At 46.5% G+C, this 13,846-nt stretch overlaps 1 protein-coding gene across 8 annotated transcripts in view; it reads right to left on the reverse strand.

Annotated features, from left to right (window-relative positions):
• The window catches only part of RAPGEF1 (Rap guanine nucleotide exchange factor 1), a 205,581-nt gene that overhangs the window by 37,731 nt on the left and 154,004 nt on the right, over positions 1-13,846 (reverse strand). For all 8 annotated transcript variants that reach the window (XM_053281909.1, XM_053281915.1, XM_053281914.1 and 5 more), the window contains 7 exons: positions 13,114-13,253; positions 8,709-8,887; positions 7,855-8,011; positions 4,862-4,950; positions 3,177-3,329; positions 1,248-1,371; positions 122-305 (listed from right to left, as the gene is read on the reverse strand). In XM_053281909.1, the coding sequence (XP_053137884.1) occupies positions 122-305; positions 1,248-1,371; positions 3,177-3,329; positions 4,862-4,950; positions 7,855-8,011; positions 8,709-8,887; positions 13,114-13,253 (1,026 nt within the window). The remainder of the gene's footprint in view (positions 1-121; positions 306-1,247; positions 1,372-3,176; positions 3,330-4,861; positions 4,951-7,854; positions 8,012-8,708; positions 8,888-13,113; positions 13,254-13,846) is intronic.

The following is a 13,846-nucleotide window of genomic DNA, read 5'->3' on the forward strand; positions in this document are numbered from 1 at the left end:
ACTCCTTTCTGTGTCTAAGGCTGCTAAGCGTGGAGCTCCAGCCCCTCTTGTGGATACACCCATCCCTTTCCTCCCCCCACAGGCGCCCCCTCCCTCCCCCATTTCCCAGCCCCCTTCCTACCCAAGGTTTCACAGCTGGTGTTGCGGGAGCACTGCCCACTGTCACACTCCAGCGAGGAGAGCTGCTCGTCCGACTTGCTGAGCTTGCCCATGCTGTTGTAGGGGGAGAGGCGGGGGGACTCCCCGCCGTAGGACTGGCTGCCGCCGGACAGCCTCCGCTGAGCGTAGCAGTCGCCGTCGAAATCCTGGAGGCGGAGAAGGGATGGTGAAGGACAGCCAGGCTGGGGGAACCGATCTGGTTAAGGCAATATATTCTTCCTCCCTCAATCAGTTGCTTTTGTTTATTTTTATTTATTGAGTGTTAAATTTATATATCGCCTTTCATTAAAAACAATCCCAAGGCGGTTTACAAAAGTTAAAAAACATACAACAAATCATAAAATCAATCAATCAATCAATCAATCATAGCAAGATACTAGAGGCCAAAATTAAGTCATTAAAACAATGACATAAAAGATTCACGGGACACTGCCCCCATCACTTTAAAAGCACTTTAAAACTCATATTTTAAAAACTGTCTTCCCAGGATCTTTTGGATTCCAGCTTCTCCCTGCCTCCCTCCTCCTCCACGTTCCTTCTTGCCTGCTCAATAAACTTACGTTTAACAGGCAAAGTTTGTCTACTGTCCTGTTTTGTCACATGTTATGGAAATAATTAAGTGGTCAAACTCCTGGATGAAAGGGTGAGAACATCTCTTGGAGAGAGCTTTTGCTGTCAAAATTTGGTACCAGAGATGATCAATGCTAATATAGCTATATCTGTATCTATAGCTATCTATCTATATTTTATTCCAGGGAAATGACTTGATTATCAAGCCAGAGGTTGCTGGTTCAAATCCTTGTTGGTATGTATCGGGCAGCAGCGATATAGGAAAATGCTGAAAGGCATAATCTCATCCTGCGCGGGAGATGGCAATGGGAAACCCCTCCTGTATTCTACCAAAGACAAAGACAACCACAGGGCTCTGTGGTCGCCAGGAGTCAACACCAACTCAACGGCACAACTTCACCTTTAACGTTTGAAACCTATTATTTGTGCCCAGGGCAGGCTGACGAGATCGAGATCCAAGAAGGGAGAGTAAAGGGATTGTGTGAACCACAGCTGCTCAATCTCGACCATGCACTTACCTGTCTGTTTATTCCAATCGGCAAACTGGACCCGCTGGTGGTCCGGCTCATGGGTGCCACCACAGCTACTCTCGTAGGAGATGGTGCCGACTGACGTTTCTTGGGCGGCAATGCGGGAGGAGGACTGAGAAGCAGAAGCAGAGCAAAATGAAGAGAATCACACATATGAGAATCCAACACTAATTTCCCAATAAACAATGGGGAAATCAGAGTAGGAATTGCAGTTTCTCTAGTGTGTTTGATATGGATGGAGCTCTGCAATCTCTATTTCTCAAATCCAGCTGCTTTTCTCCCCTGCTAACTTGGCAAAGAAGCACCTTTTAACCTGGTGATTCTCTTTTTTTGAGCAGGGGGAGAGTAACTGGCCCCATCCACCCCCAGCGCAGTACCTCCAGTGACTGTTGCTGGGGTCTATCTTGTGTTTCTTTTTAGATTGAGAGCCCTTTGGGGACAGGGAGCCGTCTTATTTATTTATTATTTCTTTATGTAATTATTTCTTTGGAAACTTTTGTTGAAAAGCGGTTTATAAATTGTTGTAGTCCCGCCTCCCCCTCCACCCCCGCTTTTCATTTTAGAAAAGTCAGGATGCATTCTTTAAAATATTCTTGAAAAATAAGAGAGAGATGGTGTTCCGGAAAAATCCGAATTGGGAAAAATCCCCAAAAGAAATGTTCTCATTTGCATACAATTCGGATTATTCTTTTTCCTTTAAAAGAAATTACTTTATAATTTTTTATGACGCCCTAAATAGAGTGTGATCTGATTTGGCATGGTGGCCCAACCCCGTTGCTTTCCCACTGAAACGCTGAATGTGTCAACAAGGGAGGAAACGAACATAGCCACTCTCCTCCATTCAACAAAGAGGGAGGAACTGTTTCCAGCGGGGCGGAGAAAAGAAACCATGAGTGGCTCATGTTCGAGCCAATGCGTGTGCAAACTATTCTGTTTCCGGGACCTAACAAGAAAGATCGCACAGGAAATTCTCACCAACCACAGCCTTCATAAGTAGAAGAATCTCACACGTTTCCAGCAAACCACACAATGTTCACATGCCTCACCACACACTACAGTCTGCACTGCTGGGGAAATGCAACCCTGAAATGTGTGTGTGTGTGGTGGGGGGAGGTCCCCACCACCTTCTCCCCAAAAAAACAAAAATAAAAAAGCTCACAAGCTTTTTCTGTGGTTACTCATAAAGAAAAAAATAAATAAATTTTATCTAAGAGCAAAGAAAGCAAGAGGTGCCTTTTTCTTTGTTTTTGCTTCACCCCTCCCCTTAGGGGAGCAGACCCTGGTCTTGTGGTAGCGGGTATGAACTGTCCCCTCTGCTAAGCAGGGTCTGTCCTGGTTTGCATTTGAATGGGAGACTACATGTGTGAGTATTGTAAGATATTCCCCTTAGCAGACGGGGCCGCTCTGCGAAAAGCATCTGCGTTCTTGGCATGGACAAGGTTCCAAGTTCCCACCCTGGCGGCATCTCCAGATAGGGCTGAGAGAGAGAGACTCCTGCCTGCAATCTTGGAGACGCCGCTGCCAGTCTAGGTATACAATACTGAGCTAGATGGACCAATAGTCTTACTCAGTATAGGGCAACTTCTTATGTTCCTGTTTTCCAACCAGCCAAAAATTAATGTGTGCACACACCCACACTGAACTCACACCTTTAATTTCAAGTACAATAAACTGACCGTTTAATGGGAAGTTTAATGACAATCAAGGTGCTTGGCATTACATGTATCTAAAGTCTCTCTTAAGGAAGAGACTTTGAAAATCACTGAATTAGACCAGTGAATGCTTTCAGCCTTAATAAATTCATTCATTCGATTTATATACTGCCCTTCCAAAAATGGCTCAGGGCAGTTTACACAGAGAAATAATACATTTATGCAGAAACTGTCAGCTACAGAAGCAATTCCCACCCCGAGTTACCTGTTTTCAGCTACCCGGATGCACGGAAGTGGGGGCTTGGGGGGGGCGACCTCTTCGTCCATGGAGTCCGCCAGAGTCTCCGTCGTCTGCGCCATCCCGGTCGTCTTGTTGAGAATCTCCATCTCGCGGTCGGTCAAGGGGAGCTCCGACGGGCTGAGGAGTGCCAAAAGCTTAGCGGAACTTGTCCAGGACGTGCATCAACCATCACGAGGACCGATTCGCATTTGACAAGAGCGATACAGACTATACAGATCTGCTACCCAGCCTCTTCTACTCTTTAAGCAGCAGCTCAAGACATTTCTGTCTCCACGTCTCCTGCGATTCATGGAGACGTTTAATTCGGCCTCTCCTCTTTCTGTGGTCTTCTCATACCCCCTTCTCCTCCCTAATCTAGCCTGTAAGCTGTGAGCAGGGTTCTGCTGTGTCCATTCTACAGGCTTTTAATGTATTGATTAAAAGGAGGAGAGGTCTATCAACAGCTACTAGTCAGAGGGCTACAGGCCACCTCCAGCCTCAAAGGCAGGATGCCTCTCAGTACCAGTTGCAGGGGAGTAACAGCAGGAGAGAGGCCTCCCAGCAACTCTTGCCTGTGGACATCTCAGAGGCATCTGGTGGGCCAATGTGTGAAACAGGATGCTGGACTAGATGGGCCTTGGGCCCGATCCAGCAGGGCTGTTCTTATGATCTTAAAAAAAAAATATATATATATATATATATATATATATATATATATATATATCGTTCGGTGTCTTGCTAACCTCAAGGCTAGCTGCTTCATACACACATCATCATCAGGGCACCCAACTAAAAAGCGTTGGCCCACGCCGGCAGAGCAGAGGGTACCACTTCAGGCTCAGAACCTTCTAATGGGATGACCCCAGGGGCCAGCAGAAAGTGGGAGGGTTGCAGGCATTAGCACATCAGAGCCCTGAAAAAACAAGGAGGGGCTCAGCGGTCGGGAATGTGCTGTGCGTGCAGATGGCACCACATTCCATCGGTATAGAGCTAGACGGACCAAGGGTCTGACTCGGTAGAAGGCAGTCTCTGAAATATAGCCACATGTGTAAAAACATATATAAAACAATGGAAACCAATATAAATATGCCAAATACCACTTCATTTATCACGCCAATACTTCATTTTTGACAAGGTTTTGCGATACGTCCTCGTTTCACAATAAGCTTCATCAGAAGTACCTACACAATCATATAATACAGTCGTGACAGACTCCACAGTTACTCCACACACCAGGGAGAAGTGATTGATATTCAGGAACTGTGGAGTTTTTCACGACTGTATTATATGATTGTTTATGTACTTCTGACGAAGCTTATTGTGAAACGAGGACATACTGCGAAACCCTGACAAAAATGAAGTCTTGACGTGATAAATGAAGTGATATTTGCCATATTTATATTGGTTCCATTGTTTTATATATGCATCCACGCTTGATTTATTGAGTAGTATTGTTCTTTGTATTTTTGCGTCAGTACCACTCTCCCCCTATATATGTTTTTACATGTGTAAAAACGGCTTCTCTCCTCCGCTTCTCCCCTTTGCATGTGGGGCACAATCCCTGCAGCAGTCGCGGGTAACAAACTCCATGCCATTTCTGGGCGATTCCATGAGCAGCCTGGTGTTGCTAAGCGTGCAGGGCCCCTCGTCAGACAGTCTCCATCTTTTACCTGTCAGATTTACACGCAGGTAAGCTGGGTTTGACTGGACTTGTGGGGGACGGGTGCTCCTGCTTCTCAATCGTGAGCTTGACCAGTTCCTGAAAGAGGACGGCAAAGGAATAAGAATTTCAAAAGGGAAACTTTAAAAACATTGTGAAAAGGGGAAACGGCGGCGCTAGAAATAGCCAAGTGGTCTGCTGAAACATCATTTTGAAAAACATCCATTCAGTGCTACACGCAACAGCTGAGTGAACACAAGAGACAACAGAGAGGGAAGTAGGGGCAAGAAAGTGGAAGTGGGCCGGGCGGGATATGCTAGCCCTTCAGAAATAGTGCCAGGCGGGGGATGTCTGCAGCTCAGAGGAAGAGTCACAAGCCCAAGAGAGGGGGATCTCCAGTCACAGGGGGCAAGAGTCACAGATGATGGGAGTTGTTGCCCTGGAGGGCCTCAGTGGGGCAGCCCGCCTTATTATGCTAAATAATGATGTCTGATGGAAACCCAGTGCCCATGGCATTGTTAGTAAGGCCCACTTGGAGAACATGGACGACCCTGAGATGCTGCTTTCTGCCATCACGGGTGCCCGTCCAGGCACTGATAAGAACCAGACCTGTTTCAGCTTCAGCAACTTTGCTGCATGTAGACCGTCGGATGATGAATATTTATATACTGCTCTTCAAAGTTCCCAAAGTGGTGATAGATAGATAGGTAATGTGGCTCCCTGCCACAAAGGGCTCACAGGCTAAAAAAGAAACAGAAGATGGACCCCAGCAATAGAGAACCACCCACTTTTAAAAGGCGCCTCTTTGCTCTGTTAGGAGGGGGGACCATGTCCGGGTTCTACAAGCACTGCATTTTTATGCTATAACGATATTTGTTGCCTGCTCTGCCCCATAATATAAGCTGCTTCTCCTTCTCAGTATTATTATCAACAATCGTAAGGCATTCATGTTTTTATTACAGTCTTGATGTTGATTTCTTAAACATATCGTGATTTTTTTGTTTTGGACAAAATGCCTCGAAACAGATTCTTACGACCCCCAAATACCTTAGGCCAGACATAAACAAATATTAATTTATTTCATTTTTATCCTTACTTTCCTCTGATGAGCTCAGACAAAACTCACGGGATATGTCCCCTTCGCCCCATGTATTCCTACAACAATCCTGTGAGGTGGTGATTGGGACAAGGTCACTCCATGAGCTCCAGGGCTGCTTTGAACCTGTGCCTGCCTGGCCATCCTCTAACCCTCCATTCTCAAACACACCAGCTCTCTTTGGGATGCCAACCAGTATGCACACACCACATCAACTTTATCACTGCGTTTGCGTTTTATTCATCCAGAGCTCTCTACTGAAGCATCTCATCTATTCCATTTTAAAGTCAATATACCAATATTTACTTTGGAACGCGTGTCCACACTTAAGGATCTTTGCTCAATCTTTACTGGGTGATCCGAGTTTCTTTTAAAAGTGGTTTGGTTTGGCTTCACTTTAAATTAACGTAACTGTTCTTCGTAACCAGAGTCAATGAGAAACAAGAGAGATTCATTTCCCCAAACGCCAGAGTCCCATGACCACACGAGCCAGAAGTCTGGGTGCTCAGTTTCATTTCCGCATCAGCTTCCCAGCAGTAGAAATGTTGCCCGAGTTCAAGTGTGACCCTCGAAAACGGCTATTTGTGACAAAAAAAGCTAGGCACTGCGTTTGGATTATCTATGATAAGTTTTCAGTCATGGGGGACATAAGAGGATGATGCAACGTTCCAGGAATAGGAGAGCACACACTAAAAGGGTGGCCTGTCCTTATCTGCAGATAGTTTGTTAACAGGTACACACCATGAATTTTGTCATGAATATAAGCAGTACCTGGGGAAATCTCATAACTGGGAGGAAAGCAAAGGTCTGAACAGATGCTGCAATGGTTAGTTGGATGGGAATTTAGGACTCTGTGTGGCTCTGCCCTTCACAAACAAAGGCTGTGATACTATACACATTTACTGAAGTGTAAGTACGGCTTAACTATCAAGCTCTAATCCCTGCTAACAGAGCCAAGAGGCACCTTCTGAAAGTGGTGGCTCCCTCATATTTCGCAGGGGGAGAGCAAATGGCCTTATCCATCCCCAGCACAGCATCCCTCCAGTGGCTGCTGCTGGTGTGTGCTTTTTGAAAGACTGTGAGCCCTTTGGGGGAAGGGAACCAGCTTCTTTTTATTTTATTTTATTTTATTTCTTTACACTTTATATCCCGCTCTTCCTCCAAGGAGCCTAGAGTGGTGTACTACATACTTCAGTTTCTCCTCACAACAACCCTGTGAAGTAGGTTAGGCTGAGAGAGTCCAGTCTCATGGCTGAATGGGGATTTGAACTCGGCGGGCATGGCAACTCTAGCTACAGCAGGCATAGCCTTGGAAGAAGCATTCTGCTTCTATCAGAGAATGCATCCTCTGCAACGTCACCTCCCCTCTTGTGTCTTTGCAAAGACATGCATTAAAAAAAATCAATATTGTTAAAAGCCCGCTGCTGATTAGTTAGGGACACTTTTTAGAAATTGAGCAAAAGGCTACTAATGGAGGACTCTAGCCAGCTGCACCGATTAATCAGTGCCGCTCTAGTGCTCAAACTGGTGCCCTGCATTTAATGTCAAGGGTCCCCATTGTCGTTGGTGTGGCCAAGAGAAATAAAAACCACACGGAAAATCCAACGGGCTGATCAGCCAGATTTGAAGTGAGAAAGGTGTCTGAAAGCATTTAAACAGAACGCTCCCTGGAGGTTTGTTTCTTGTAGCCTAACCAGCTGTGAGGGCAAGGGAATTCAGAGCGCACTCTGCGTCGACAGAAACACATCAGAGAGCATTACGAATGCGACCATTGGTTAAAAGAGATTAATGTCTCCTCAAGTCAAGAGCAAGGCCTGACATCTAACACACTCCCCTAAACACTGTTGCCAGAGGAGGCAAAGAAGATTTGCATTTCAGCGTCCCAGAGTGGCTGAAGGACATCATACCTTGACTCCGTCCAGCACGGCCTTAATGACTCCTTTCACGGTGTTCACCACCTCTTTGTCTTCGGAGTTCACGCCCTCCAGCATCACCTGATCCGACCAACGAATCAGATTCCCGAGACTCTGGTACACGCGGCTGTAGCAGGAGGAGATGGCCGAACTGGTGAGACAATAATCCATTAGTGAGAGAGGAGAAAACGCACACATTGGCAGAACAGTCTTAATCGAGAAATGGCTAGCAGACCCTCTGTCACAACATCATTTATTCTGATTTATAACTCACCCTCTATTCCTGACCTAAGAAGAGATGACATCTGTGGATTGAATCTCTTCCAGTGCTCACACTTCTAGTCTCCCCTTCAAATGCAACCAGAGCGGACCCTGCTTAGCTAAGGGGACAAGTCATGCTTGCGACAACAAGACCAGCTCTCCTCTCTCTTCTTTAAGCTGGTCCTGTGTTCGCTAAAATCCCTTCTTATTAACTCTTAATCTTAAAGACAAGGAAGAGAGCCCTGCTCAATTTATAGACCGTCCTCTGCCAAGAGATCTGGCGGTGGCTGCATGGTGGCAGCAACAACTCTGGCCAAGCTTGGCCTACCACTGGATGAGCTGGTCTGCGGCTAGGGAGAGGCAGGGGAGGAGAAAAGGCCCAAGGAGGCAAGAGGGCCAAGCAAAGCAGGGTGGAAGGAAGGGTTGGAAGAGTAAACAGCCCGGGGATGAGGGCAAGAGGCCTGCGAGAGGACTCTGAGCAGCGCACGGCAAACAGGAAGAGAGAAGTGGCAGGAGTTGCTAGATTTGAAAGGAGAACATCTCAGTCCATCAGAAGCATCTTGCAGGATTCCACAGGCAAGACTCACCTCTGTTGAATCCGCTGGTCGGTCTGGACGAGAGGCAAGATGGCCTCCAGCACTTTGCTGGCAGATCCCGGCAGCATCTCCAGCACCTTCTTGTCAATCGCCATCTTGTCAACGATGGTCTTAAAATACCGCAGTGCACTCACGACCTCCTTCTCCTTCTCTTCCAAGAAGGTTAGATTCTACAGGGGGTGGGAGGGCAGGGAAGGAGAAACAGGCATTAATGGGACACCAGAGTCCTTTCCCCCCTTTGGATTCTTGTTAAACACCCTCCCCGCTCTGTCTGTTTGCACACGGGATCCTGGTGACAGCCAACCTGCCTCTCTTTGCAAAGCGCATGGTGAGAGAAACAACGACGTGTCTTCTGGCCACCATGTGCAAGAAAGATGGGACAACTGCTTATTTTTAGAACTCCCAAATGGAGATTATTTCGAAGTGGAAGGCAACCGAAAGGAGAGCTTTGTTTTTTTTAACTAGGTGAAATGTGTCCTTTTGGTTTTTTCTAACAAGAGGGTAACAAAACGCAGCTTCTCAAGAAAAAGGAACCCCAGAGCTCTTAAGTGCCCGAGCAAAGCAGCAATTGCGCCAGTAATTCACAAACACAGTCCTATGAAGAATTTCAGTCCTAGGCTGAATTTTACAGTCTATATGAAATTATGGGAACTGAACAAATGTGGAAAGTCTCTCTCCCTTGCACAATTTAATCTGGTTTTTACAAATCATGGGAAGGGGATATATTAATGGCAGTGCAGTCCCACCTCCAACCACTAGGAATCTCAGTTACCCCCACTTCTGAGATTTCACCAGGCATCATTCAAATACTTTCAAGTATACCTTTTAAAAAAATTATTAATAATTTTTCAGTTAGGATGAACAATTTTAACAGACAGACATTAAGACAAAGAAACATAACTGATAAAAATCATACCTCTCAGCATTTCTCGCTCTCAACTTTATTTAACAGATATTATTATTATTATTATTATTATTATTATTATTATTATTATTTTATTATTATTTACATTTATATCCCGCTTTTCCTCCAAGGAGCCCAGAGCAGTGCACTACATACTTGAGTTTCTCTTTCACAACAACCCTGTGAAGCAGGCTAGGCTGAGAGAGAAGCGACTGGCCCAGAGTCACCCAGCTAGTTTCATGGCTGAATGGGGATTTGAACTCGGGTCTCCTCCAGCACTCTAACCACTACACCACGCTGGCTATAAATATCCAGCCTATTTCTCAAAACCCTCCCCTCTTTAGACAGACAAGATAAAACAAAAAATACAAGTAAAAAAATACACACACACACCCCCCCAAAAAAACTTCAAAAGAAAAAGACTCTAATGTCACCTCCTATCATTCATTCATTCATTCATTCATTCGATTTCTATAGCGCCCTTCCAAAAATGGCTCAGGGCAGTTTATAAAGAGAAATAACCAACACTCTCAGTGTTCCCTCTAATTTGTACGCATGTGTGCACACTCACAAGTTTTTTGATGTCCACTCAGCTAATTGTAGATGCTGCTCAGGTTGAATCCGGAAGGCCCTCCTTGGAATGCAGGTGCGCACACACTGCCTTCATCCTGCCACCCAGAACAAAACTCATTCCGCACACACACAAAATGAGAGAGAACAGCACCTCCAATGTATTCCATCTAACCTGGACACAAGGAAAGGGAAGCAAAAGCTACCAGAGAGAGTGCCTTTTCAGTAGTGGCCCCACCAGCGGAATGCACTCCCTAAGGAGACCCGCCTGGCAACCTCTTTATATGCATTTAGGGGCCAAGCTAAAGCCATCTTCTTCTGGCAGGCAGTTCAGACTGTAATTCCATTGTTTAGAGTGCTTCCTGCAGGCTCTTTATCTATTAGTTGAATCAGCCCTATTAGTTGTTTTCTAAATTGTTTTCAGGGTTTGTGTGTGTTGTTCTTAAGACTCAGGAAAACCTTTTCACTAGCTACCTGCCATTCTGACAGGCTGCATGGCTGGAATTCTTATTTCAGGATGGATGTTAGTTAGTTGTTTATTTACGATCTGAGATCAAACATCAATAGACACAGAATATACACAGTAAAGAGAGGAAACAAAAACGGAAACAAAATCTAAAATGTTATCAAGTACATAAGTTAGTTAGTTATAAGTTTATTTGGTCATTGACCAGCAAACTTATCAAGTACATACAATCAGGATGTTTGTTTGTGTCCATGTGGGTCTAGGGAAGTGGAAGATGTGATTCGTTTTGTTGTTGTCATAACCTCTGCTGTCGTTTATGGAACGTATTTACTCAGCCACTGCCACCCTGGGAAGTCTTTGGCACGACCTCCCAGTGTCCTGGGACCTGAACACTTGAATAACCACTACTCTTCTTCTATCTGCTACAGATTCCTCAAGTTGATCACACCTCCATGATCCAAGTAATCCCCCGGAGCACAAAACTACCACGGAGGGGCATTGCAAGGCCCCCTGTTTTTCCTCCCGCCCTGAAATGGGAGCCTGTTGCACAATTTTCAGAACTGCTTTCCTCCAGCAGCTATTATGAATCCATTTGTGCCCAAGAAACAGCGGCTAGCTTCTGCAAACACAGAACAAGCACGCTTCGGTCGGAGTTTTGAGGGCTTTTTCTGCGCCAGACCCAAGAATGGAAATGCTGTGTTTAACAACTGCTGTTTCTGCTCTAGCTGAATTCGGTCTCGTCAATGGTTAACCAACCTTGGCCCCCAAAACAAACAGATAGGCGCGCGTGCACACACACAGACACAGACACAGACACACACACAATCTTCTCTGGGATAATCACTTCGGCTCTGCAGCAAATCTCGTCTGTCAGTTGGGGTCACTTCTCCTCCAAGGCTAATGACGCCCTCTCCTCCCCCATTAATCCAATCAATTGTCCCCTATCTAACTAATCGATTGGCTGGAGACAATCATGAAAATGGATTAGGAGTTAACTCCTCGGAGGCCAACGTTGCACAAGTCCGTGGAATGCTTGCCTCACAGTTGGCGGACACCAGCAGCCGTGGGAGTGGGTTTCTGTGCTTGTTTCAACCGGTGGCTAACTTCAAGAGTCACTACTGGGAGTGTCCCTGTGATGGCAAGCATGTTCCGCCAGCATCACTTGCCCTGCCCATAAAATGTATGGCTTAGACCAGAGTTCCTTAACGTCGTTGGAGTCGTGGACCGATACATTCTTTGTGTGCCGTTTCTTGGACCAGCAGTGAGTAAAGGGGTCACCCCCCCTTGCCCCCAGGCACCCCCCAAAACAATTTCGAGATGGTGTGTGTGTGTGTGTGTGTGTGTGTGTGTGTGTGTGTGTGCCACAACCGGGAGCTCTCCAGAGCTCATTTCTAGGCAGGCAGGCAGCCCTCCCTGTTAGGATAATGCTGAGTTTGCTCCCCTGAAATGAACATTACCCAGCTTGCCTAGAAATGCGAGCTCTGGTGAGCTCGCCTGGGCTCCGTAGATCCTGGGCCCTGCCCCCTTTGTGTGTGACATCACGTGCAAAGGGGGGCGGGCCCATGAGCAACCCAGTTCTAGGCAGGCTGGATAATGGTCATTTCACGTCCTCAAAATGAACGTAATCCCAGCAGTGAGGGCTGCCTGCCTAGAAATGAGCTCCAGATAGCTCCCGGCAGCGGCGGCCTCCGATGACACAAAATTGGGGGGTCCGTCTGCAGTTGCCACCGGCTCGTCTGGTGGCTACTCAGGGACAGGCCTTCTCCATTGCTGGCTTGAGCCCACTAACGCCATCCCTCTTTCCTCTCGCCTCTCCTTGTCCAGCCCTCTGCCTCCTCACTTCCATTAATTTTTTAAATAATTAATTTTAGCATAATCATTAATGTACTGAATATTGACCTCGGCCCTTGCACACCAAGTCATGCTTGGTTCCAGCCCACCAGGACACTTGAGTTGGGCACCTCTGAGTGCCACGTACAGAAATAACGTGTGCCCTCGAGTCGGTGTCGACTCGGGGCGCCCACAGAGCCCTGTGGTTGTCTTTGGTAGAATACAGGAGGGGTTGACCATGGCCATCTCCCGCTTAATGTAAGATAAAAAAATCTCCCACCTCCTGCGCAGTAGGAGATGATGCCTTTCAGCATCTTCTGATATTGCTGCTGCCCGACAGAGGTGTTTCCCATTGTCTGGGAAACAGACCAGCGGGGATTCGAACCGGTAACCTCTGGCTTGCTAGTCAAGCCATTTCCCCGCTGCGCCATTAGGTGGCTATGCACAGCAATACCCACTGCAAATAAGACGATAAAACACTCAGAGCGTTAAAGGTGCCAGACACATGAGTGATAACAGATGGCTGGTTGGGTGAGTTGCCAGCCGCTGGCCCGGCTTCCGAGCCATTCAGAAAGGACAAGAGCGACAGGACCGGGAACGTCGACACAGCCCTCCGGCTCACTTGCCTTGTTCGCCACCTTCTCCGGTGTTTTCTCCACCAGGTCGGGCTGCTTCCCCTTCTTGGATGGCGTCCGCTTTATTTTGGGGGAATGGAACTTGTCCATTAACTTCATGGTGAACGAGGAGAGATGAGACCGCTGGGAGTCTAGGCAGAAAAAGAAAAATGGGCATGATTAGATTGGGAAGGAGCCTCATCGGCACTGAGCAACAAGACGAGGCGAATGAGACGGGACAGAGACCGCAGCGGGAGAGGGCAAGCCATAGCCCGTCCATGACCCCCCGTTGTGGGGCATGGATCACACCAAACCAGGGATTCTCAACGTGTGGGTCCCCAGATGCTCTTGGACTTCAACTCCCACAATCCCTACCCCCAGTGGCCTTTGGTTGGGAATTATGGGAGTTGAAGTCCAATTACATCTGGGGACCCACACGTTGAGAATCCCTGCACCAAACACATACACAACAGGTTACTAGGTTTTATCTTTAAAACTGTTTTTTAAAAACTTTTAAATGGTATTGTATTGTGATTTTATGTGTTTTAATTTGATGTTTTAATGCTGCGTAGTGTGCCGCCCAGAGAACAATTTGTTATGGAGTAGCTAACAAAGAAAGGTTTTCAAAAATTATTATTATTATGACGACGATGAATATTTATATACCGCTTTTCAACAAGAGTTCCCAAAGTGGTTCAGATAGATATTATAAATAAATAAATAAACAAGTCATGCAAAAGTAGAG

The sequence above is a fragment of the Hemicordylus capensis genome, chromosome 17 (genome assembly GCF_027244095.1).
Source record: "Hemicordylus capensis ecotype Gifberg chromosome 17, rHemCap1.1.pri, whole genome shotgun sequence".
NCBI lineage: Eukaryota > Metazoa > Chordata > Lepidosauria > Squamata > Cordylidae > Hemicordylus > Hemicordylus capensis.